The sequence below is a fragment of the Elephas maximus genome, chromosome 7 (assembly GCF_024166365.1).
Source record: "Elephas maximus indicus isolate mEleMax1 chromosome 7, mEleMax1 primary haplotype, whole genome shotgun sequence".
Taxonomy (NCBI): domain Eukaryota; kingdom Metazoa; phylum Chordata; class Mammalia; order Proboscidea; family Elephantidae; genus Elephas; species Elephas maximus.
The window spans coordinates 136762501-136786821 of NC_064825.1; the positions used below are offsets into that span (position 1 = coordinate 136762501).

Below are 24321 nucleotides of genomic sequence, written 5' to 3' on the forward strand. Positions count from 1 at the left end.
AGAGCCTCGGAAGAAAGTCTTCATGATCTACTTCCGGGCAGTCAGCCACTGAGAACCCTTTGGGGCTCAGCTCTGCTCTGATACACACGGGGTCGCCTCAACGACAACTGCCTTTTTTTGGTAATTGTATTTTTAACCTTTTGCCGAACCACCAAATTATTCCACACCATTCTGTTCCCACCAGCAATGGGTGTGGTTTCCGGTTTCTCCACATCCTCCGCAGCACTTGTTGTCTGTGGTTGTGGGTGTCTCCTAGATTGTAGCCATCCTCGTGGGTGTCGAGTCGTGTCTTGTTCTGATTCGATTTGCATCTCCCTGATGGCCAATGTCAGTAATAAACATATTTTTCTCCAGGACCCAGGCTCCACGAGCTTTACTTCGGAAGCAACAGGTTTGGGCAACGGTGTGCTTTCCACGTGTGACACGCTCTGATGTTCTATTTTTATTCTATTCTGTTTAAAAAAATCAGTAAAAGGGCTGGGAGTGAGCTACTGGGGGATTTTACGAGCCTCTAGTGGTTTCCTTGAAAACCCTCTAGACGGAAGTTCTACTCTGCAACACATGAGTTGCCACGAGTTAGAATCATCTTGCCAGCAAGTGGTTAGGTTTAGAAATTCCTGGGTGGTGCAAACCATTAAGTGCTGGGCTACTGACCAAAAGGTTGGTGGTTCAGCCCCCCAGAGGGGCCTCAGGAGGAAGGCCTGGTGATGTGCTTCCGAGAGGCCGCAGCCGTGAAAACCCTACGAGACAGTTGTCCTCGGCATATGTGAGGTGGCGATGAGTCAGAATCCATAGGAACTGATTTGGTTTTTAGTGGTCTCCCTGTAGTTTGGTGGAAAGCTCCGGGGCTGGCAGGGCAGACCTGCTTTGCTCTCCTTTTTCAAAATTGACCTGGTCTTTGTGGACCTTTGTCCTGCTGTATGAATTTTACAAAGTGTTGGCCAAGCCCCCCAGAATTCCTCCCCACCTGCAAGTCCGCTTGGGGCTGCATCGAGTCATGGACGCCTTGGGGAGTTGCCTCTGTGTGTTACAGCTTCCTGTCCCCTACTCAGGTCTGGTCCATTTCCTGTACTGGGATCCCGCGTGCCCCTCTCCAAGATGTGGGCACCCCTGCTTAGTCAAGGACTTTGCTGCTGGGGAGAGGTTGCCAAATTTTTTGTTGCGTTTTTCAGGCGCGTTGGAGGGTATCCAGTTACTTCAGAGTTTCCGGGGCCGCCCAGGTTCCTGTGGTTTGTCTGTTTGATTCTTTTGGGTTTTTTTCTTAGTCTCCTGGGACTGCTGTAACAAAAGATACCACAAGTGGGTGGCTTTAAAGAACACAAATTTTATTTCTCACAGTCCTGGAGGCTAAATGTCCAAATCAGGGTCTCAGCCATGTTGATTCCTTCTGTAAGCTTCCCTTCTAGTTTCTGGGGTCTGCCAGCGATCCTTGGCGTTCCTTTGCTTGTATATAGGTCCTCGCATGGCACCTGCCTCCACCCCAAATGTGTCTGGGTCTACCTGCTCTTTTTATAAGACACCACTCAGAAGTGATTAGGTTTAGGGCCCACCCTACACTCATTAACAAAAAATAACGGCTGTTTCCAAACACGGTGTCACACTCACAGGTACGGGGTTAGGACTTCAACATAACTTTGGGGGGACACTGTTCACTCCTGTTTTCCATGTAGGTGGTCGTTTCCTGGGTAGTCTTTCTTCCTCCACAAGGTGTACCTGAAGGGTCACCAGGTGATGTGTCCAGGGTCTTGAGTAGGGACCAGACCGCTGTGAACTCTCGGTCAGTGTCCACCATCACCTCGCCTGCCTGGGAAGCCAGCCTTGGCCAATGGGCACTGAGGGCAGGGGTGAGGCTCCAATGCCCAGCAGTAGCTGTGCCCAGCGTGAGTGGTCAGTACCTGCCTGCCCTGAGCCCTGTCCTTAAGTCTCTAAAACCTTCCTGTTTCGTCTCCACTCTCAGGCTGAGCCTGCCTCTCGGCCAGGCAGGTGCCCAAGCTCCCTGTGCCCCAAGGACTCAGCTTGCCACCAGGGCCCAGGCCTGTGGCCCAAGAGCTGAGCCAAGGTCAGGGTGGGAGTCTGCAGAGTTCCAAGTAGCCCAGGTGGGGTGGCAATTCTAGGGTGAGAGTCAGGAGGAGCTGTGACTCCAACCTGCCCACCCTGGCCACAGCCCCCAGGCCTCCCAGAAGCTGTCCCCCCATCTGGACCCATAAGCATGAGGCCAGGCACCACTCCCCCTAGACTGGGGTGGTGTGCGGCTCCCAATGGCAGTACCCAGACGCCCACAGACATATGTGAGCCTCGCCTGAGAAACACTCATGTCAGGCTCAAGAAGTGATGTCTTGCCCGAGGCAGACTCCTGGGGGGACCACAGATGCAGCAGGAGGGGGCTGCGAGACGTCCAGGCCAGCCCTGGCCCTTGGGGTCCCTTCCCAGTGCATTTCCTCACTCTAGGGGTGGCAAGACATCCCCCTGTCTCCCCAACCCCCTCACCCCTAAGTGCATGGTGGACCCCAGCTTGTCTGCCTCTGCTGAGAGGCCCGTGAGCTGTGCCCAGTTTCAGAGCTCTTTCCGGAAACTGTCTTGCATAACCTGGCCTAGGTTGCTGTGGCCCCCACTTCTATTAGGTTACTCCCTGTGCCCAGACCTTGGTTCCAGGCAGGGGGTGACGCAGGTCAGCCTGTCCACACCACAGGGGGTGGGGATTAGTCATCGAGTCCACCCCACCCTGAGAGGAAGAGACGGCTGGTTCAGACACAGGATCCACTGGGGCCGGGGCGGGGGGGGTGGCAGCAGCCCACAGGCCGGGAACTGGGCCAGCAGCACTGATTAGTGTCGCCCGCTGGCCACGGGGTCACTGGGTCACTGTAGAGGGCTCCAAAGCAGGGGTCTTCCAGCATCAGGGACTTCCTTCTCCCAGGGAAATGCGATGGCGTCCCAGGGTGGGTGATGAGTGACTGCCCACCTCGGCTGACTCCATTCACCTCACTGTAGAGGGGCCGGCCTGGCCTTTTCTATCTGATTGGAGTACCGAGCCTGGGCTTCCCCACTAGGCAGTGCTGAAGGATCACAGGGCTGTGCCCGCTGGTGCTGGAGTGCCCAGCTTCTGCTCACTGCCCTCAGGGAGCCCTCTGGGCCCCCCACCCCATCACTAACAGGAGGCGCCAGGCTCCCTCCTCCAGCTCCCACTGGCCACAGACAGGCCAGAGCCAATGGCAGAGCCAGCCAGGCAGCAGGGGCTGAACTGCTTGGAGACTGGGGAGTTTTGGGCATGACACCCAGCAGCCGGGGGCCCCGCAACTGTGCTGGCAGCACCCCCAGCCCTGCCCTTGGACCTCAGCAACGAGTCCCCCTGGGAGGACCTGACTCAGCTGTCGGTCTGGAGGCCTCTGTCCTGCCATTCTGGTGGTGGGAAAGTCAGTAATGCCGCACAGACCTCGACGTGGGGACAGGAAGGGCAGGAGAGAGCCGAGGTCCATTGGCCACGCCCAGACCTCCTAAGATGGTGCACCTTATAAACAGTGAAGGGCTGTCCTCACTCGCCTCCTGGGGGCCTGCGGCCCTGAGACCCTGGTTGGCCCCTTCTGTCTCTGAGCCTCAGCTCCACTGTGCCCGTGGGGGTGGGTGGCTTTGACGGGAGGCCCAGCCATCTTGGGTGTGAGCGGTGAGCCCTAGGACCCCTGATGCCCACGGAACCTCAGTTCGGCCGCCAGAACCCCAGGCCCCAGCTTGAGCCTAGGAGGTACTGGCTGTGCTGCCACCTAGTGGAGGCCACAAGGAGCACAGGTGACCTGTTGGAAATGGGTGTTGGTGTTGCTCCACCCCAGGCTGCATCCAAGATCTCGCCCCCACCCATCACAGACCCCACCCCACCCCAGGCCGTGCTTAGCTCCGCAGCTAACCTAGGCAGTGTGAGGGTTAAGCAATGGACATCTAATTCCAGGAGGCTGAGGAGGGAATTTGCCCACCCAGCCTAGGGGACATGGGACCAGCTTCTTGTGTCCACTCGGCTGACCTCCAGCAAGCCACCCCTCTCTGGGCCTCAGCTTCCCCTTTGTGAGACGAGGGGCTTGGCACGTCCTGAGAAGGCATCTGTGTGGCCATCTGCCATCTCCCTGCATCCCTGGACCATCCACACCCTCTGCCCAGTGTACACAGTGCCCCTGAGTCCCTCTGGGACCCAGACAGAAACAACAGGAGGTGCGGGCAGGACTCTGCACCCAAGGATGTTCCAGGTGGCAGGCACTGCATCACCTGCCAGGCCCCGGAGCCTATCAGGCTCCTCCCAGCACACACCGGGGTCAGGCTGGGCTCACCTGCTGGCCTCTCCACTCCAGGTGCTGCTTCTCACCAGCCCTCCCCTCACCCTGGGCCTACCCCGCCCCGTCCCTGGGTGCACTGGCCTGCTAAAAACTGCACAGAGTCATGAACTGCAAAATGCTTCAGTGTATTTACAGGCCCAAGGCCGAGGTAGCATGAGGCTCTGCCTCCCAGTGGCCAGCCGGGCAACCGATAGCCACATCCAAAGGAGAGTCCAGGTCCCACCACAGTGACTGTCGTTGATGGGACATTTTATGATACTGGACCCAAGGCCAGAGGTGCCCCGATTGCCCCAGGCCAGGCCCACGGGCAGGTGGAGCTGTGGCCAGCTTGCGTGGCTGGGGTGCAGCCCAGGTGGCAGACCCCAGCCCTGAGAGAAAGAGGTGGGGTGGGCAGTGGATCTGGGCTCTGGTCACCGTGGACAGGGCCCCAGTTCCCCTGGTCTTGGAGGCTGAGAAGGGAAGGAAATGCATGGGTGTCCAGATTCTTGGGTCCAGGAGGGAGGTGTGGGAGCCAGAAGAGCAGCACGGTCAGTGCACGGGGGTGGCCGGGGCCAGCCCTCTGCTCCAGCGCCCAACCCTCGTCTCCTGGCTTTCTTCCTCTTTGCTCTGCTCAGGCTCCGGCTCTGAGTGGCTGGAGTTGCCCGGAGTATCGCACCGTGGACCCACACAGCCACACTCCTCGATGTGGCGGTAGCTGAAGGCCCGGGTAGAGCCATCCCGGCAGCTCAGAGTCACATTTCTCAGCGATGTACGTAGCTCCTGGCAGCACTTACACCTGTGTTCCACCATGCTGGCCTCGAAGGAGTACCTGTGGGCAGGGGCCACTTAGTGCCATGTGCTGCCGCGAGCCCTGAGCCAGCCCTTTGGGGCCCCAGCAAACGTCCACTGCCGTGTGCCAGGCCCTGTGCTAAGCTCTCAAAGACGTCATCACAGCGACCAAGGTTTAACAGCTGGCTCTCCAGAAGGCAGGGCAAAACCCAACACTCCTGCTCTGCAGCGCTCGCCAACTGCCTGGTGTAAATGCTCCCACCAAGGGCGCTTCAAGCTGCCAGTGAAGGGTCAGGGAGAGACCAACGGAATCCGCCCTCAATAGCTGCAGCAAGTTACCAATGGGGAAACTGAGGCCCAGAGCCGCAGTAAACAGCCAAGTATGATTTCAAACAGGATGCGGGCTGTTGGTCTCTTAGTCCCTAGCCCTCAGCCCAGTCTCAGACCCAGCTGCCTACCACTGGCTGCACCCCAGGGCCCCAGGCCCTCTACTTCCTCAGGGTGGCTTCCTTTGCCCAGGACTTCTGACCCTGGTTGGTCCTGATGGCGCCCCCCTGCCTACATCTCTTCTGGCACTGCCCCACAGGGCCCCCTGAGGTTTGAGAGGTACAGCCTGGGGGGCGCTCACATACATCGAGATGGTGTCCCCACAGTTGCCCTGGCAGTAGGTGAGGCGCACAGGCTGGGTGGTGCTGCAGCTGCCCACTCGGATGACCTCCTGCTTGTCGTACACGGTGCAGGTGGACCCTGGAGGGAACGGGCACAGGGTCAGGACTGGCCGCTGCCCCTGGCCCTCCCTGGGACCAGCCCCACCCACAGATGCCCCACTTACTGTTCTGGGGTGGCTGCTGGGGACAGGAGAGGCAGCAGCCATCTTCACTAGGCACAGCCTGGTCCTGTGTGGGCAAGGTGGGCTCAGTGAGAGCCGGGGAGGCCACTGGGAAGCCCACAGGAAATGGGGGGGGGGCCCAACACTAGGCCAGACTCGGAAGGCACTGCCCTAGTGGTTGGCAGCACCTCACCCGGTCCCCGTGGTTGGCCGTGGGCTGGGTCCACTCTTGGCAAAGGGGGAGGTTGGGCTCAGGAACGCACCTGAGGACAGCGAAGTGCAGGACACGCCTTCCTTGTAGTCACCACCACGACCCCGTCCTGGTACTTCTCACACTCGTGTGTCTCACAACGGTTCCCGGGCTCCGACCAGGTCTGGCCGGGCTGCGAGGAGGCCCCACCCACCACCGTGAGTGCCCGCCCACCACGCAGAGTCCCGCTGAATCTGTCTGCCCCGCCCCAACGCTTCCAGCCGCCCTGGGCGAGCGAAGAGCAGCTGGCTCCCCTGGCCTTCCAAGGGCTTTGCGGGTGGGGGTAGTGTCCCTGCCTCAGGGACTGCTATTAACGGTGGACCCTGTACTGGGTCACCGCCCTGGCCCCTGCAGGCAAAAATATTTCAACCCTGGCTCCCCAAGCGCCAACGCCCCGGGATCTGCCCAATCGCCCTCACACCCCCCAGGACCCTGAGGACGCCCCGGATCTTTTCCCTGGAGCTCCGGAAATGGGTGGGGGTTGCTCTGCCCCAGCCCCTCCGCCAAGGCGCACCACCTCGCCCCGGGCAGCAGCTGCTACTCACGTAGAAGAGGTGGGGAGAGCCATCGCTGGTGTTCACGACGCAGGCTACCTGCACACAGGAGCCGCAGCACCGGCCCACGGGCACACGGTACTCGAAGCCCTGTGGGGGCAGCAGCACGCGGCCTGAGCCCCAAGGCCGCCCCAGGACTCGGCAGGAGGGAGGCGAGGATGGGGAGAGGGGAAGAAGAGGAGATGACGGAGGGGGAAGGGGAGCGGGAGGAGGGGGCGCACTCACCACGGGACAATGGCGCTTGCAGACCAGGGTCTCGCAGGTTACCACGAATGGCTCCGTCTCGGGGTCGTCTGTCGCCTGACACTTGCATGTCTTGCACAGGTCGGAGGAGACCACTGCGCCAGGCTGGGGGCGGTCCCAGGAGGGTGGGCGTCAGCAAGTTCGCGGGAGGTGCAGCCCCTCTTCTGTCCTCCCTTCCTAGCGCCAGCCAAGCCAACCAGCCCCTGGGTGACCCTCCTGACACAGAGATGGCAGCCCTGGGTGCCACCCTCAAGGACAGAGCCCAGAGCTGGGCCCCATGGTGGGTGCCAGCAGGGGAAGGCAGGGCTCACACTGCAGACGCCAGCGTGGCCTGGCTGTAGTCAGGGTGGGGGGAGGGGGTGGAGCCCACCGCTGCTCAGAAGTCGCTTCTCTGAGGTCAGGGGTCCTGGGGAAAGCCCAGGAGAGGGGGCCTCCATTTCCTGCTGAGAGAGGTCCCCTTCAGCTGATTCTTACCTGGTACAAACTGCCGTTGACAACGCAGGCATCATAAACTGCTCAGAAAGAGACAAACAGGCTCCAGACCTTGTCTGGTAGAGATCCCTGCTCATTCTCCACCCCCAAACCCCACCCTCACCTTGACCTGCCCCATGCCCCTATCTTGACCCACTGTCCCACCTCACCTGGGCCCACTGTCTCCCCTCACCTGGACCCGCTGCTCCCTCACCTTGACCTCAATCCGTCATCCCACCTGGACCCACCACCCCTGCCTCGAACCCTCTACTCTGCCCATTCCGGCCTCCAGAGCAGCCAGCACGTTCTGGGCTCGTCGCTAGAGTCTGTAGGTGGGCCTTTGGTGGACAAGCCCTGGTCGTCTGGGGCAAGCCCCCAGCGGGCCCCAGACACTCACTGCACTTCTGGCTTGGGCAGCATTCTCCCTCCTGGGGGTTCTGGACCAGGTGTGAGCCCCTGGGGCAGGGGGCGAGCTGGGGGCAGGAGCTGGCGTTGCAGACTGTGGAGTGGGAGGAGGCATTCACGGTCTGCATTCAGGCCTCCCAGGGGCCTCCAGGGGTGTTGGCCAAGAAGTGGCTCATGGGGGAGGGCAGAAGGAACCCCACCCTCCCTCAAACACCCAGACTCCCCAGGGCACACCTAGTCAGGGTCACCAGCTGATGTCGCAGCAGGGTGGAGGGTGCTGGGTCCCCCCCCCCGCCCCAGGAAGCACTCTAGTGTGTGTGCCCCGTGCACACACTCACCCCCAGGCCTGGGCCCACCATCCACCTGCCCACCAGCGCTGGCCCTGGCTCACCACAATGGTACTCTACACAGCACCGGCCAGCCTTCAGGGGTGTGTGTACCAGCACATGGCCAGTCGTGTGGCAGTTGGGGGCCGGTGGGCAAGTCAGTGTCCGGCAGGCCAGGGTCCGGGTACTGCTCTCACAGGTGCACTCCTGGCAGTTGTGGATAATGGTCTGGTCCAGCTGTGGGGGGGAAGGGCAGGTGGGCTGGTCAGGGGGCAGCTTCCTCCACGCCAGCTCTGTTAGGGCTGGGCTAGGAGCCCCTGTGAGTCCTCTGCTGAGCTTGGGGAGAGGCTGGCTAAAGGGTCTTGGAGCTCCCAGACAGGGGGCCCACAGAGAAAACAAGTGGAGGGAAGATGTCAGTGCCTGCCAGAGTCCAAGGTGGGGTGGGGCCAGGTGGGCTGGCCCAGCCCCACCATGCTGGTGACCAGCCGCCCTCCCCCTGCTGAATGCTGTCACTGTGTCCAGCAGAGCAGGAGGGCCCCACTGAAGGAAGAACACGGACAACTCGGGGTCCACACAGGGCAGCCTCCAGGCCAAAGGGCCCCCAGGTGTCCTCTGGGAGATGGCAGGGTGGTATAGTGGGTGGAGCACATCAGGGAACCTTGTTCGGGGCCTTGTCCTCCACCCCTTCTCTGGCCCCCTTGCTCTGCATTGGCACTCTGGTGCCGGGTTTCAGAACGCCAACCCCAGGACAGAGCCCATGTTCCATGCTCACCTCCACCGGCTCTCCGCTGGGCCCCAGGCACCCTGGAGGGAGAGAGGGGAGCGAGGGTCTCACCCAGCAGCCGCAGCCCAGGCCTTACAGGGTGGGGCCCAGACTCGGGGGCCAGGGAAACCCCAGGCCCTGGCAGAGAGCCTCAGGCGCACTCTTGGCCCTCCTCCCTGCCCTAGCCCACCAGTCCCAGACGTACGTGGGCAGCCGGTGGGCACGCAGACAGCAGTGCTCGGGCTGAAAAGCGTCAGGCCCTCATTGCAGAAGCAGCCCTCTGTGAAGGACCCGATGTCCTGAAAGAACCTGAAGGGAGAGAGAGGGAGGAGTTGGGCCAGTCAGGGGCTTTCAGAGATGGGGGGTTCCCCTCTGGGCCTTGGCGGGAGGCCATGGGGGGAGATACTGCCTGAGTGGGGCCTGGCACTCATCTGCGATGCATTTACCCCCAACCACTCCTTGGAAACCCTATAGGTCAGCTCTACTCTGATCTATAGGGTTGCTATGAGTTGGAATAGACTCCATGGCAATAGGTTTTTTGGTCTGTGGGTTCTAGGGTAAGGGCAGCAAGTATGGAGCAGATACTGTACTAGGCTGAGGAGGGGGTGACAGGTATGCAGGGGCAGGGGAGGGGGCTACAGATACACACAGAAGGCTGGGGTGGGCTTATGGGTACGCACTGGAGGCTGGCACTGTTGTTTCCGTAGCAGTAGGGGGGGTTGACTGGGCCACAGGGCTGGTACACCTGGTCGGCAGGGCAGGTGAAAACTGCAAGGAGGAAGAAGCCCAACTTGAGAGTCTGGGGGCACCCATCTCAGAGCCTCTGTCCTGCCTGGATTTGCCCAATGGACGCTTTGGACCCCAGCCACATGCTGACCCTCCGCAGCCACCTGTCATTCTAGACCCACATCCCAAATTCTGGGTCCTTCCAGCTCTGCCCGCTTACTGTTTCAGCCTCACCTGCCCCACCTGCCTGAATGGACCCAGCCTGCCAGAGCCCACGACCACCACCCCTGTGCCCCAGGCCGGGGTGCCCCTAGTGCCTACCTGCTCCTTTCCCTCCCTAGGGTTAGCGTCCTCCTCCTCCAGGAAGCCCGCTGTGCCCACCTACCCCTGCCCACCAATGGTCACCCAGTGCCTCCCTCCCCGGCCAGGCAGGGTGTCCTGAGGGCAGGGCTGCGGGGGGGGAGCACTCACGGCAGGTGTTGTTAGTGCGGCCCCTCCAGTCAATGCACACGCCGTGCGACGCACAGATAGAGGCATACATCTCCAGGCTGGAGCACACCACGTTCACTTCTGTCACGTGGCACTGGTCGAAGACACAGCCTTCGTAGTATGACCACGGGGGAATGACACTGTGGCACGGCTCAAAGACCCTGGGGGCACAGGGGCACCTCTTCTACCCACCAGCGTGGCAGCAGGGGTTCCCAGACACAGGGCCCTAACCAACGTGATGCCTCCTTCTGGGGACTTCGGACTCCCAACTGTGGACCTCCCACCTAGCTGAGACAAGGACACCAATTCTCAAGTGCCAGGCTGGGCATTTGGCTGTGGCATAGTGTGTCTCTGCAAATTCCCCACTGAATTTTCCATTGGTCTCTGCTTGGCTCTGCAAACCTGATTCTCTTTGGCATAATTGCTCACGCCCAGAACAATATCTTGGGAGCAGATACAGCCCCAGAGGCTGACCCGCTGGACAGCCCCATTGAGCCTGAGATGCCCATCGCTGCCCACTCTGCTCGGAGCCACGTGGATGGGCCCTTCACGCCCTACACAGCAGCCTCTCCCAAGCCCTGACCTTCCCCCCTACCAGGTCCCACCTCTCCTTCCCCAACAGCCCTTGCCTCCTCCCTTCCCCCTCCTTGTCCCCTTCCATTTGGTGTCTTACTTGCTTAGGATCAGCTGACAGATGGGCGCTGGTGGGCATGGGGTGGGCGTGGTTTTGGTCTTGTCAGGGGTGGTCGGCAGGGGTGTCGGGGGCTGCCTGTAGCAGTGCGGTTGGTCAGGGATGGTCACCTTCCAGTGGCTGGACATCTTGGAGCAGGAGGTAGCCACAGCCCCTCCTGGCAGGCGGCAATCGTCCTTCGGGTTGTTGCTGCAGGTGCCTGAGGGTGGGTGCTGGGGTCAGGGAATCAGCTCTGGTGTCCCAGAGCAGCCACTTCATGATGAGCTGGGCCTGCCCAGTCCCTTCACCTCCCTGTGCCTTGACTTCAAGAAGCAGGACCCTGGGTAAGTCCAGTGTACAGGGTACAGGACAGCAGGCATGTGCTGTTTGGGCTGGGTCGTGGAGAGCAGGGCACTCGAGGCTGGTGGCTGTGGGGCAGCCTCTCCTTGGCTGAGACTGCCACCCCAGTGGGGCTTACCCAGCCTGACCCTCCTCCAATGCCGGTACCCTCCCAACAGTGGTCCCAGGGTCAGGGCAGAGGCCAGGCAGGGGGCGGGGGCTGCTCACCACACTGGCCCTCAGTGTTGTTGGCAAACTTGCTGAAGGGCAACTCCACTGAGAAGATGAGGCCGGAGAACATGACCTGCAGGCCGATGGCAGGTATGCTCACGTACATCTTGATGCCAACCTGGGCGATGTCGACTCCGTTGCTGCTGAAGCCGGAATGGACCTCCTTGCCGTTGAATATAATCTGGGCACGTACAGGACAGAGGCCAGGAGGCCGGTCAGCAATGCTGGGGGACCAGGACCCGCTTCTGGTCCCAGAGGTGCCGGCAAGGGAGTGTTCCCCTGTGCCCCTGCCCCAAGACAGCATCCAGAAGTGCCCCATGAGGGAGCATTCCCCTGTGCCCCTACCCCAAGTCAGCATCCAGAGGTGCCCCACGACAGTGTCTCCCTGTACCCCCTGCCCAGCAGAAAGTCCTGCCCACCTGGTTGGCTGAGACGCCCACAACGCCGGGCTTGCGGATCAGCACAACGCGGTCCTGCTGGTACTCAACGATGATGGCGTGGGGGCAGGACAGCCCGTCCTCCGCGTTGCAGAAGTAGTTGTCGACCAGCACACGGAAGTGGCCATACTTGGGCACAATCTGCTGCACCAGCACGTAGGTGCAGTTGTCCAGGAAGGTATAGTAGGTTCCATCGAACGTGATGTAGTGGGGGTCGCCCCAGCCACTGCAGATGCCTGTGGGATGAAGGCAGCTGATGGTGCAGAGGCGGCCAGGCTACCCCGAAGACCACCTCTCTCCCCATCCGTGGGTCACATCCAAGGCCTGGCCCCACCCACCACTGCGGTTGCAGGTGAGGGGGGCAGGTGTGGTTCAGGTGGGCTCTGACCCTGGAGCACACGCACCCAGCGCCCTCCCAGAGCTCTGCCAAGAGGTGCTGAGATGGCTTTGGAGGATCAGAGCTGACGCTTCGCCTTCCCCCGCCCAGCAAGCACTACAGCTCCGCGGCTCAGGCTCTTCCCACCAGCACCCAGGCCACTCCACCTCCGCTGCCTGGCTGTTTAAAAGTCCTTCCTGGAGCCTAACTCAATTCTCTCTTGCTTCAGTGGAGGCCTCTCTGCCCTGAGCACCCCATCCTGCCCACCCTCCCACCCATGCTCTGTCCTGTCTGCGCCCCCATCCTGTCCCCCTCATCCCCACTGGCTGGCTGGCTCACACTGGCACTCGTCGTGATGGCAGCAACCATCTTCGTCCACCACCTTCACGGCTGGGTAGCCGTTGGCACAGGTGGGTGCCCTGGGTCGTGGGCACTTCCGCTGGTGCAAGGTGGTGACATTGTTGCCCTCACAGATGGCCTGGGTGCAGTTGGGCATGTTCCAGGTCTCGCCTTTCTGTGGGAGCACAGACAGTGTAGAGTCTCAGCCCCTCCAGGTCTCAGAGGGTCCCTGGTATGGGGGAGGCCTGCTTTGGGGATGATGGGCCCCTACAGTCTCCTCTCAGAGAGAGGTGGGAAATGGAATCCACTGTGCCCTCAGGGCCCCCATTCACGGTCAGGCCCCCCCAACCCCAGCAGCCCAGCCACTTTCAACCTTGGGCTCCCAGGCTCTGCCGGTTTGAGGGTCCCTAGCGGGTAGAAGGTGGCCCTCTCTCTGCCCCCCGTTCCCATCCTGTTCCTCAGACATGGACTTCCCTGGTCACCACTCCTGGGCGTCGGCCTCAACCTCCCACATGCCTCCCTGGCTGGTCCAGAGCATCAAGGGCCTCCTGGGGTCCCCGGTCCTCCCATTCCCAGCCAAGGCACATATCCGGCCCCACACCCCCAGTCCCTGGCAGGCACTGCCACCCCCAGGACGGGACACCTCCTGGTCAGTCTGAATTGGCTCCCCTAACTCTGCACTCCTTATGGACTCACACTGTCCACAGAAGGCTCCTGTCTGGACCCCTGAGCTCACAACAACCGTTTCCTCAGGAGAAGGGGGGAAGGTGGGATTACCTTTCTTGGAGGAACCACATTTGTGCACCTGGGTGGAGGGGAAGTCTCTGGCGTGGGAGCTGGCGTGGTGCGTGGGCAGTCATGACTGATATTCTTGACAACATGGCAGTCCTGCGTGCACTGGGAGTGGTAACAGTGCCCATCCAGATCTTTCTTCTGGTAGATGGTGGCTCCTGCAGGACAAGGGTCATACTGGCGGTTCACGGCCAGCTCAGGGAGCCACATGCCGGAGGAGCACTTCAACCTTTCCTGTCCATCAGGTGCGTCCACCCTGGGGAGAGCCACCCTGGAGGGGGCTCTTCCTCCCCTCTGACAGTGGTGATGGGGATGCTGACGAAGAGAGAGATGGCAAGCAGGGCAGAGAGCTGCTGCTCTTGGATACAATCCAACCTCTGCCACAGGAACAATAAGGACCCACCCCCATCCCCTTCAGATTGGGCTTCCTCAAACGGGACACTCACACCAGGTTTAGCACACACCAAACGCACAGACAGAGCTGCCACCTACCAGCGGCGTATAACTTGTTAGCCACGAAACAGTAGCAGATCGTGGTAGAGTTTGTCACAGGGCTGGGCGATGATGTGGTAGCAGTGATAGAGGTGGATTCTGGTGGTGATGTGCTTGCTGTGGGGGACGTCACGTTGGGGGGGACAGAGGTCAGGGGACAGCCATCGTAGTGCTCACAGCACAGGACGCGGATCTCATAGTTCAAGCACATCTTGAGCTTCCCCTTCTGGTCCTGGTTGCGGCACACCAGCCCCACGTCTGGGTTGCACTCCACCACCTGCCCCAGCTGCTGGATGCTGACCACGGGGTGGTTCTCTGCACGGCACTCCAGCTTCGTGATCTCCTCGGGCCTGTGGCAGACTTTCTCTCCATGTCTGATGATGTTCTCGTAGGTTTCCACATCTCCACCGTGGGGCCCAGGGGCTGGGAAGTCCACATCAAACCATTTGGTCCATGTGCACTGATTTGGGCAGGTGGTGGTGATAGTCTGGGAGTGGGTTGTCTCAGGCACAGGGGTTGAGATGGTTGTAGACAGAGGAATGGGAGTAGTTGTAGGAACATGAGTTGTGGGGGTTGAGGCAATTGTAGGAACAGAGGTGGGAGTGGTTGCAGGGGCAGGGGTTGTGGTTTTGGAGACATGGGTTGTGGTTGTAGGGACAGAGGTTCTGGCTGTAGGGACAGGGGTTGTGGTTATAAGAACAGGAGTTGTGGTTGTATGGACAGGGAGTGTGATTGTAGAGACAGGAGTTGTGGTTGTAGGGACAGAGAGTGTGGTTGTAGGAGCAGAGGTGGTTGTAGGAACGGGGGCTGTGGTAGCAGGCACAAGGGAGGGAGTGGTTGGGATTGTTGTGGTTGTAGGAACAGGGAGTGTGCTTGTATGGACAGGAAGTGTGGTTGTGGGGACAGGGAGTGTGGTTGTAGCAGCAGAGGTGGTTGTAGGCACAGGGGTTGTGGTGGTAGGAGGCAGAGGGGAGGGAGTGGTTGTGGCCGTTGTGCTTCTAGGAGTGCTTGAGCTGCTTTTACACACAGGCTTTGAAGTTGTAGACACAGACGTGGTGCTCGCTGTTGAGCTGGTGGCAGTCACAGGTGAGGTGCCTGGAACTGTGGAGGCTACTGGAGGAGGAGGAGGCAGCTCACAGCACAGCACACGGATCTCATAGTTCAAGCACATCTTGAGCTTCCCCTTCTGGTCCTGGTTGCGGCACACCAGCCCCACGTCTGGGTTGCACTCCACCACCTGCCCCAGCTGCTGGATGCTGACCACGGGGTGGTTCTCTGCACGGCACTCCAGCTTCGTGATCTCCTCGGGCCTGTGGCAGACTTTCTCTCCATGCCTGATGATGTTCTCGTAGGTTTCCACATCTCCACCGTGGGGCCCAGGGGCTGGGAAGTCCACATCAAACCATTTGGTCCATGTGCACCGTTTTCGGCACTTGGTGGTGATGGTCCTGGAGTGGGTTGTCTCAGGAACAGGGGTGGGAGTGGTTGTAGACAGAGGAATGGGAGTAGTTGTAGGAACAGGACTCGTGGTGGTTGTAGGAACAGTGGTGGAAGTGGTTGTAGGGACAGTGATTGTGGTTTTGGGGACAGGGGCTGTGGTTTTAGGGACAGGAATTGTGGTTGTAGGAGTAGAGGTGGTGGTTGTGGGGACAGGGGTTGTGGTTTTAGGGACAGGGATTGTGGTTGTAGGAGCAGAGGTGGTTGTAGGCACAGGGGTTGTGGCGGTAGCAGGCAGAGAGGAGGGAGTGGTTGCGGCCGTTGTGCTTCTAGGAGTGCTTGAGCTGCTTTTACACACAGGCTTTGAAGTTGTAGACACAGACGTGGTGCTCGCTGTTGAGCTGGTGGCAGTCACAGGTGAGGTGCCTGGAACTGTGGAGGCTACTGGAGGAGGAGGAGGCAGCTCACAGCACAGCACACGGATCTCATAGTTCAAGCACATCTTGAGCTTCCCCTTCTGGTCCTGGTTGCGGCACACCAGCCCCACGTCTGGGTTGCACTCCACCACCTGCCCCAGCTGCTGGATGCTGACCACGGGGTGGTTCTCTGCACGGCACTCCAGCTTCGTGATCTCCTCGGGCCTGTGGCAGACTTTCTCTCCATGTCTGATGATGTTCTCGTAGGTTTCCACATCTCCACCGTGGGGCCCAGGGGCTGGGAAGTCCACATCAAACCATTTGGTCCATGTGCACCGTTTTCGGCACTTGGTGGTGATGGTCCTGGAGTGGGTTGTCTCAGGGACAAGGGTGGGAGTGGTTGTAGGAACAGGACTCGTGGTGGTTGTAGGAACAGTGGTGGAAGTGGTTGTAGGGACAGTGATTGTGGTTTCAGGGCCAGGGGCTGTGCTTTTGGGGACAGGGGTTGTGGTTGTAGGAGCAGAGGTTTTGGTGGTGGGAACAGAGGTTGTGGTTATTGGAACAGGGATTGTGGTTGTAATGATAGGTGTTGAGCTGGTTTTAGGGACAGGGATTGTGGTTGTGGACACAGGGGTTGTCATTGTAGTGATAGGGATTGATCTGGTTGTAGGGACAGGGATTCTGGTTGTGCAGACAGGGATTCTGGTTGTAGTGATAGGTGTTGAGCTAGTTGTAGGGACAGGGCTTGTGGTTGTAGGAAGAGAGGTTTTGGTGGTGGGAACAGAGGTTGTGGTTATTGGAACAGGGATTGGGGTTGCAGTGATAGGTGTTGAGCTAATATTAGGGACAGGGCTTGTGGTTGTGGAGACAGGGGTTGTGGTTGTAGAGATAGGGATTGAGCTGGTTGTAGGGACAGGGCTTGTGGCTGTAGGAACAGAGGTTTTGGTGGTGGGAACATAGGTTGTGGTTATTGGAACAGGGATTGTGGTTGCAGTGATAGGTATTGAGCTGGTTGTAGGGAGAGGGCTTGTGGTTGTGGAGACAGGGGTTGTGGTTGTGGAGACAGGGATGGTGGTTGTAGTGATAGGGATTGAGCTGGTTGTAGGGACAGGGCTTGTGGTTGTGGAGACAGGGATTGTGGTTGTGGAGACAGGGCTTGTGGTTGTGGAGACAGGGATTGTGGTTGTGGAGACAGGGATGGTGGTTGTAGTGATAGGGATTGAGCTGGTTGTAGGGACAGGGCTTGTGGTTGTGGGGACAGGGATGGTGGATGTAGTGATAGGTGTTGAGCTGGTTGGAGGGACAGGGATTGTGGTTGTGGAGACAGGGATTCTGGTTGTAGTGATAGGGATTGAGCTGGTTTTAGGGACAGGGGTTGTGGTTGTGGAGACAGGGATTGTGGTTGTAGTGATAGGGATTGAGCTGGTTTTAGGGACAGGGGTTGTGGTTGTGGAGACAGGGATTGTGGTTGTAGTGATAGGGATTGAGTTTGTTGTAGGGACAGGGATTATGGTTGTGGAGACAGGGATTGTGGTTGTAGTGATAGGGATTGAGCTGCTTTTAGGGACAGGGATTGTGGTTGTGGAGACAGGGATTGTGGTTGTAGTGATAGGGATTGATCTGGTTGTAGGGACAGGGATTGTGGTTGTGGAGACAGGGGCTGTGGTTGTAGTGATAGGTGTTGAGCTGGTTGTAGGGACGGGACTGATGGTTGTAGGAAGAGAGGTTTTGGTGGTGGGAACAGAGGTTGTGGTTGTTGGAACAGGGATTGTGGTTGCAGTGATAGGTTTTGAGCTGGTTGTAGGGACAGGGCTTGTGGTTGTGGAGACAGGGGTTGTGGTTATAGTGAAAGGGATTGAGCTAGTTGTAGGGACAGGGCTTGTGGTTGTAGGAAGAGAGGTTTTAGTGGTGGGAACAGAGGTTGTGGTTATTGGAACAAGGATTGTGGTTGTAGTGATAGGTGTTGAGCTAGTTTTAGGGACAGGGGTTGTGGTTGTGGAGACAGGGGTTGTGGTTGTAGTGATAGGTGTTGAGCTGGTTGTAGGGACGGGGCTTGTGGTTGTAGGAACAGAGGTTTTGGTGGTGGGAACAGAGGTTGTAGTTATTGGAACAGGGATTCTGGTAGTAGTGATAGGTGTTGACCTGGTTTTAGGGACAGCGATTGTGGTTGTGGAGACAGTTGTTGTGGTTGTAGTGATAGGGATTGAGCTGGTTGTAGAGATAGGGCTTGTGGTTGTAGGAACAGAGGTTTTGGTGGTGGGAACAGAGGTTGTGGTTATTGGAACAGGGGTTGTGGTTGTAGTGATAGGTGTTGAGCTGGTTGTAGGGACGGGACTTATGGTTGTAGGAAGAGAGGTTTTGGTGGTGGGAACAGAGGTTGTGGTTATTGGAACAGGGATTGTGGTTGTAGTGATAGGTGTTGAGCTGGTTGTAAGGACAGGGCCTGTGGTTGTGGAGACAGGGGTTGTGGTTGTAGTGATAGGGATTGAGCTGGTTGTAGGGACGGGGCCTGTGGTTGTAGGAACAGAGGTTTCGGTGGTGGAAACAGAGGTTGTGGTTATTGGAACGGGGATTGTGGTTATAGTGATAGGTGTTGAGCTGGTTTTAGGGACAGGGCTTGTGGTTGTGGAGACAGGGATTGTGGTTGTAGTGATAGGGATTGATCTGGTTGTAGGGACAGGGATTGTGGTTGTGGAGACAGGGGTTGTGGTTGTAGTGATAGGTGTTGAGCTGGTTGTAGGGACGGGACTTATGGTTGTAGGAAGAGAGGTTTTGGTGGTGAGAACAGAGGTTGTGGTTATTGGAACAGGGATTGTGGTTGTAGTGATAGGTTTTGAGCTGGTTGTAGGGACAGGGCTTGTGGTTGTGGAGACAGGGGTTGTGGTTATAGTGACAGGGATTGAGCTAGTTGTAGGGACAGGGCTTGTGGTTGTAGGAAGAGAGGTTTTAGTGGTGGGAACAGAGGTTGTGGTTATTGGAACAGGGATTGTGGTTGTAGTGATAGGTGTTGAGCTAGTTTTAGGGACAGGGGTTGTGGTTGTGGAGACAGGGGTTGTGGTTGTAGTGATAGGGATTGAGATAGTTGTAGAGACGGGGCTTGTGGTTGTGGAGACAGGGGTTGTGGTTGTAGTGATAGGTGTTGAGCTGGTTGTAGGGACGGGGCTTGTGGTTGTAGGAACAGAGGTTTTGGTGGTGGGAACAGAGGTTGTAGTTATTGGAACAGGGATTCTGGTAGTAGTGATAGGTGTTGACCTGGTTTTAGGGACAGCGATTGTGGTTGTGGAGACAGTTGTTGTGGTTGTAGTGATAGGGATTGAGCTGGTTGTAGAGATAGGGATTGTGGTTGTAGGAACAGAGGTTTTGGTGGTGGGAACAGAGGTTGTGGTTATTGGAATAGGGATTGTGGTTGTAGTGATAGGTGTTGAGCTAGTTGCAGGGACAGGGATTGTGGTTGTGGAGACAGGGGTTGTGGTTGTAGTGATAGGGATTGAGCTGGTTGTAGGGATGGGGCTTGTGGCTGTAGGAACAGAGGTCTTGGTCGTGGGAACAGAGGTTGTGGTTATTGGAACAGGGATTGTGGTTGTAGTGATAGGTGTTGAGCTGGTTGTAGGGACAGGGCTTGTGGTTGTAGGAAGAGAGGTTTTGGTGGTGGGAAAAGAGCTTGTGGTTATTGGAACAGGGATTGTGTTTGTAGTGATAGGTGTTGAGCTGGTTGCAGGGACAGGGATTGTGGTTGTGGAGACAGGGGTTGTGGTTGTAGTGATAGGGATTGAGCTGGTTGTAGGGACAGGGCTTGTGGTTGTAGGAACAGAGGTTTTGGTCGTGGGAACAGAGGTTGTGGTTATTGGAACAGGGGTTGTGGTTGTAGTGATAGGTGTTGAGCTGGTTGTAGGGACGGGACTTATGGTTGTAGGAAGAGAGGTTTTGGTAGTGGAAACAGAGGTTGTGGTTATTGGAACAGCGATTGTGGTTGTAGTGATAGGTGTTGAGCTGGTTGTAAGGACAGGGCCTGTGGTTGTGGAGACAGGGGTTGTGGTTGTAGTGATAGGGATTGAGCTGGTTGTAGGGACGGGGCCTGTGGTTGTAGGAACAGAGGTTTCGGTGGTGGAAACAGAGGTTGTGGTTATTGGAACGGGGATTGTGGTTATAGTGATAGGTGTTGAGCTGGTTTTAGGGACAGGGCTTGTGGTTGTAGGAACAGAGGTTTTGGTGGTGGGAACAGAGGTTGTGGTTATTGGAATAGGGATTGTGGTTGTAGTGATAGGTGTTAAGCTGGTTGCAGGGACAGGGATTGTGGTTGTGGAGACAGGGGTTGTGGTTGTAGTGATAGGTGTTGAGCTGGTTGTAGGGACAGGGCTTGTGGTTGTGGAGACAGGGGTTGTGGTTGTAGTGATAGGTGTTGAGCTGGTTGTAGGGACGGGACTTATGGTTGTAGGAAGAGAGGTTTTGGTGGTGGGAACAGAAGTTGTGGTTATTGGAACAGGGATTGTGGTTGTAGTGATAGGTGTTGAGCTGGTTGTAGGGACAGGGCTTGTGGTTGTGGAGACAGGGGTTGTGGTTATAGTGACAGGGATTGAGCTAGTTGTAGGGACAGGGCTTGTGGTTGTAGGAAGAGAGGTTTTAGTGGTGGGAACAGAGGTTGTGGTTATTGGAACAGGGATTGTGGTTGTAGTGATAGGTGTTGAGCTAGTTTTAGGGACAGGGGTTGTGGTTGTGGAGACAGGGGTTGTGGTTGTAGTGATAGGGATTGATCTGGTTGTAGGCACAGGGTTTGTGGTTGTGGAGATAGGGATTGTGGTTGTAGTGATAGGGATTGAGCTGGTTGTAGGGACAGGGATTGTGGTTGTAGAGACAGGGATTGTGGTTGTAGTGATAGGGATTGAGCTGGTTGTAGGGACGGGGCCTGTGGTTGTAGGAACAGAGGTTTCGGTGGTGGAAACAGAGGTTGTGGTTATTGGAACGGGGATTGTGGTTATAGTGATAGGTGTTGAGCTGGTTTTAGGGACAGGGCTTGTGGTTGTAGGAACAGAGGTTTTGGTGGTGGGAACAGAGGTTGTGGTTATTGGAATAGGGATTGTGGTTGTAGTGATAGGTGTTGAGCTGGTTGCAGGGACAGGGATTGTGGTTGTGGAGACAGGGGTTGTGGTTGTAGTGATAGGGATTGAGCTGGTTGTAGGGATGGGGCTTGTGGTTGTAGGAACAGAGGTCTTGGTCGTGGGAACAGAGGTTGTGGTTATTGGAACAGGGATTGTGGTTGTAGTGATAGGTGTTGAGCTGGTTTTAGGGACAGGGCTTGTGGTTGTGGAGAGAGGAGTTGTGGTTGTAGTGATAGGGATTGAACTGGTTGTAGGCACAGGGATTGTGGTTGTAGTGATACGGATTGAGCTGGTTGTAGGGACAGGGCTTGTGGTTGTGGAGACAGGGGTTGTGGTTGTAGTGATAGGTGTTGAGCTGGTTGTAGGGACGGGACTTATGGTTGTAGGAAGAGAGGTTTTGGTGGTGGGAACAGAGGTTGTGGTTATTGGAACAGGGATTGTGGTTGTAGTGATAGGTGTTGAGCTGGTTGTAGGGACAGGGCTTGTGGTTGTGGAGACAGGGGTTGTGGTTATAGTGACAGGGATTGAGCTAGTTGTAGGGACAGGGCTTGTGGTTGTAGGAAGAGAGGTTTTAGTGGTGGGAACAGAGGTTGTGGTTATTGGAACAGGGATTGTGGTTGTAGTGATAGGTGCTGAGCTAGTTTTAGGGACAGGGGTTGTGGTTGTGGAGACAGGGGTTGTGGTTGTAGTGATAGGGATTGATCTGGTTGTAGGCACAGGGTTTGTGGTTGTGGAGATAGGGATTGTGGTTGTAGTGATAGGGATTGAGCTGGTTGTAGGGACAGGGATTGTGGTTGTAGAGACAGGGATTGTGGTTGTAGTGATAGGGATTGAGCTGGTTGTAGGGACGGGGCCTGTGGTTGTAGGAACAGAGGTTTCGGTGGTGGAAACAGAGGTTGTGGTTATTGGAACGGGGATTGTGGTTATAGTGATAGGTGTTGAGCTGGTTTTAGGGACAGGGCTTGTGGTAGTGGAGAGAGGAGTTGTGGTTGTAGTGATAGGGATTGAACTGGTTGTAGGCACAGGGATTGTGGTTGTAGTGATACGGATTGAGCTGGTTGGAGGGACAGGGCTTGTGGTTGTGGAGACAGGGGTTGTGGTTGTAGTGATAGGTGTTGAGCTGGTTGTAGAGACGGGGCTTGTGGTTGTGGAGACAGGGGTTGTGGTTGTAGTGATAGGTGTTGAGCTGGTTGTAGGGACGGGGCTTGTGGTTGTAGGAACAGAGGTTTTGGTGGTGGGAACAGAGGTTGTAGTTATTGGAACAGGGATTCTGGTAGTAGTGATAGGTGTTGACCTGGTTTTAGGGACAGCGATTGTGGTTGTGGAGACAGTTGTTGTGGTTGTAGTGATAGGGATTGAGCTGGTTGTAGAGATAGGGATTGTGGTTGTAGGAACAGAGGTTTTGGTGGTGGGAACAGAGGTTGTGGTTATTGGAATAGGGATTGTGGTTGTAGTGATAGGTGTTGAGCTAGTTGCAGGGACAGGGATTGTGGTTGTGGAGACAGGGGTTGTGGTTGTAGTGATAGGGATTGAGCTGGTTGTAGGGATGGGGCTTGTGGCTGTAGGAACAGAGGTCTTGGTCGTGGGAACAGAGGTTGTGGTTATTGGAACAGGGATTGTGGTTGTAGTGATAGGTGTTGAGCTGGTTGTAGGGACAGGGCTTGTGGTTGTAGGAAGAGAGGTTTTGGTGGTGGGAAAAGAGCTTGTGGTTATTGGAACAGGGATTGTGTTTGTAGTGATAGGTGTTGAGCTGGTTGCAGGGACAGGGATTGTGGTTGTGGAGACAGGGGTTGTGGTTGTAGTGATAGGGATTGAGCTGGTTGTAGGGACAGGGCTTGTGGTTGTAGGAACAGAGGTTTTGGTCGTGGGAACAGAGGTTGTGGTTATTGGAACAGGGGTTGTGGTTGTAGTGATAGGTGTTGAGCTGGTTGTAGGGACGGGACTTATGGTTGTAGGAAGAGAGGTTTTGGTGGTGGAAACAGAGGTTGTGGTTATTGGAACAGGGATTGTGGTTGTAGTGATAGGTGTTGAGCTGGTTGTAAGGACAGGGCCTGTGGTTGTGGAGACAGGGGTTGTGGTTGTAGTGATAGGGATTGAGCTGGTTGTAGGGACGGGGCCTGTGGTTGTAGGAACAGAGGTTTCGGTGGTGGAAACAGAGGTTGTGGTTATTGGAACGGGGATTGTGGTTATAGTGATAGGTGTTGAGCTGGTTTTAGGGACAGGGCTTGTGGTTGTAGGAACAGAGGTCTTGGTCGTGGGAACAGAGGTTGTGGTTATTGGAACAGGGATTGTGGTTGTAGTGATAGGTGTTGAGCTGGTTTTAGGGACAGGGCTTGTGGTTGTGGAGAGAGGAGTTGTGGTTGTAGTGATAGGGATTGAACTGGTTGTAGGCACAGGGATTGTGGTTGTAGTGATACGGATTGAGCTGGTTGTAGGGACAGGGCTTGTGGTTGTGGAGACAGGGGTTGTGGTTGTAGTGATAGGTGTTGAGCTGGTTGTAGGGACGGGACTTATGGTTGTAGGAAGAGAGGTTTTGGTGGTGGGAACAGAGGTTGTGGTTATTGGAACAGGGATTGTGGTTGTAGTGATAGGTGTTGAGCTGGTTGTAGGGACAGGGCTTGTGGTTGTGGAGACAGGGGTTGTGGTTATAGTGACAGGGATTGAGCTAGTTGTAGGGACAGGGCTTGTGGTTGTAGGAAGAGAGGTTTTAGTGGTGGGAACAGAGGTTGTGGTTATTGGAACAGGGATTGTGGTTGTAGTGATAGGTGCTGAGCTAGTTTTAGGGACAGGGGTTGTGGTTGTGGAGACAGGGGTTGTGGTTGTAGTGATAGGGATTGATCTGGTTGTAGGCACAGGGTTTGTGGTTGTGGAGATAGGGATTGTGGTTGTAGTGATAGGGATTGAGCTGGTTGTAGGGACAGGGATTGTGGTTGTAGAGACAGGGATTGTGGTTGTAGTGATAGGGATTGAGCTGGTTGTAGGGACGGGGCCTGTGGTTGTAGGAACAGAGGTTTCGGTGGTGGAAACAGAGGTTGTGGTTATTGGAACGGGGATTGTGGTTATAGTGATAGGTGTTGAGCTGGTTTTAGGGACAGGGCTTGTGGTAGTGGAGAGAGGAGTTGTGGTTGTAGTGATAGGGATTGAACTGGTTGTAGGCACAGGGATTGTGGTTGTAGTGATACGGATTGAGCTGGTTGGAGGGACAGGGCTTGTGGTTGTGGAGACAGGGGTTGTGGTTGTAGTGATAGGTGTTGAGCTGGTTGTAGAGACGGGGCTTGTGGTTGTGGAGACAGGGGTTGTGGTTGTAGTGATAGGTGTTGAGCTGGTTGTAGGGACGGGGCTTGTGGTTGTAGGAACAGAGGTTTTGGTGGTGGGAACAGAGGTTGTAGTTATTGGAACAGGGATTCTGGTAGTAGTGATAGGTGTTGACCTGGTTTTAGGGACAGCGATTGTGGTTGTGGAGACAGTTGTTGTGGTTGTAGTGATAGGGATTGAGCTGGTTGTAGAGATAGGGATTGTGGTTGTAGGAACAGAGGTTTTGGTGGTGGGAACAGAG

At 56.8% G+C, this 24321-nt stretch overlaps 1 protein-coding gene across 1 annotated transcript in view; it reads right to left on the reverse strand.

The window, feature by feature from the left end:
- Positions 1-4844: 4844 nt before the first annotated feature.
- MUC5AC (mucin 5AC, oligomeric mucus/gel-forming) overlaps positions 4845-24321 on the reverse strand; it is a 43925-nt gene continuing 24448 nt past the window's right edge. The window contains exons 38-64 of the mRNA XM_049891887.1: positions 23948-23955; positions 23183-23364; positions 22269-22882; positions 21812-21819; positions 21047-21228; positions 19097-19744; positions 16396-16503; positions 14690-16221; positions 13817-14485; positions 13310-13482; positions 12533-12707; positions 11800-12053; positions 11378-11561; positions 10814-11030; positions 10123-10301; positions 9606-9693; positions 9131-9234; positions 8935-8966; positions 8228-8399; positions 7829-7930; positions 7435-7472; positions 6943-7065; positions 6709-6807; positions 6177-6296; positions 5917-5980; positions 5717-5831; positions 4845-5124 (exon numbers count right to left, since the gene is read on the reverse strand). Coding sequence (XP_049747844.1) covers positions 4845-5124; positions 5717-5831; positions 5917-5980; positions 6177-6296; positions 6709-6807; positions 6943-7065; positions 7435-7472; positions 7829-7930; positions 8228-8399; positions 8935-8966; positions 9131-9234; positions 9606-9693; positions 10123-10301; positions 10814-11030; positions 11378-11561; positions 11800-12053; positions 12533-12707; positions 13310-13482; positions 13817-14485; positions 14690-16221; positions 16396-16503; positions 19097-19744; positions 21047-21228; positions 21812-21819; positions 22269-22882; positions 23183-23364; positions 23948-23955 — 6470 coding nt within the window. The remainder of the gene's footprint in view (positions 5125-5716; positions 5832-5916; positions 5981-6176; positions 6297-6708; positions 6808-6942; positions 7066-7434; positions 7473-7828; positions 7931-8227; positions 8400-8934; positions 8967-9130; positions 9235-9605; positions 9694-10122; positions 10302-10813; positions 11031-11377; positions 11562-11799; positions 12054-12532; positions 12708-13309; positions 13483-13816; positions 14486-14689; positions 16222-16395; positions 16504-19096; positions 19745-21046; positions 21229-21811; positions 21820-22268; positions 22883-23182; positions 23365-23947; positions 23956-24321) is intronic.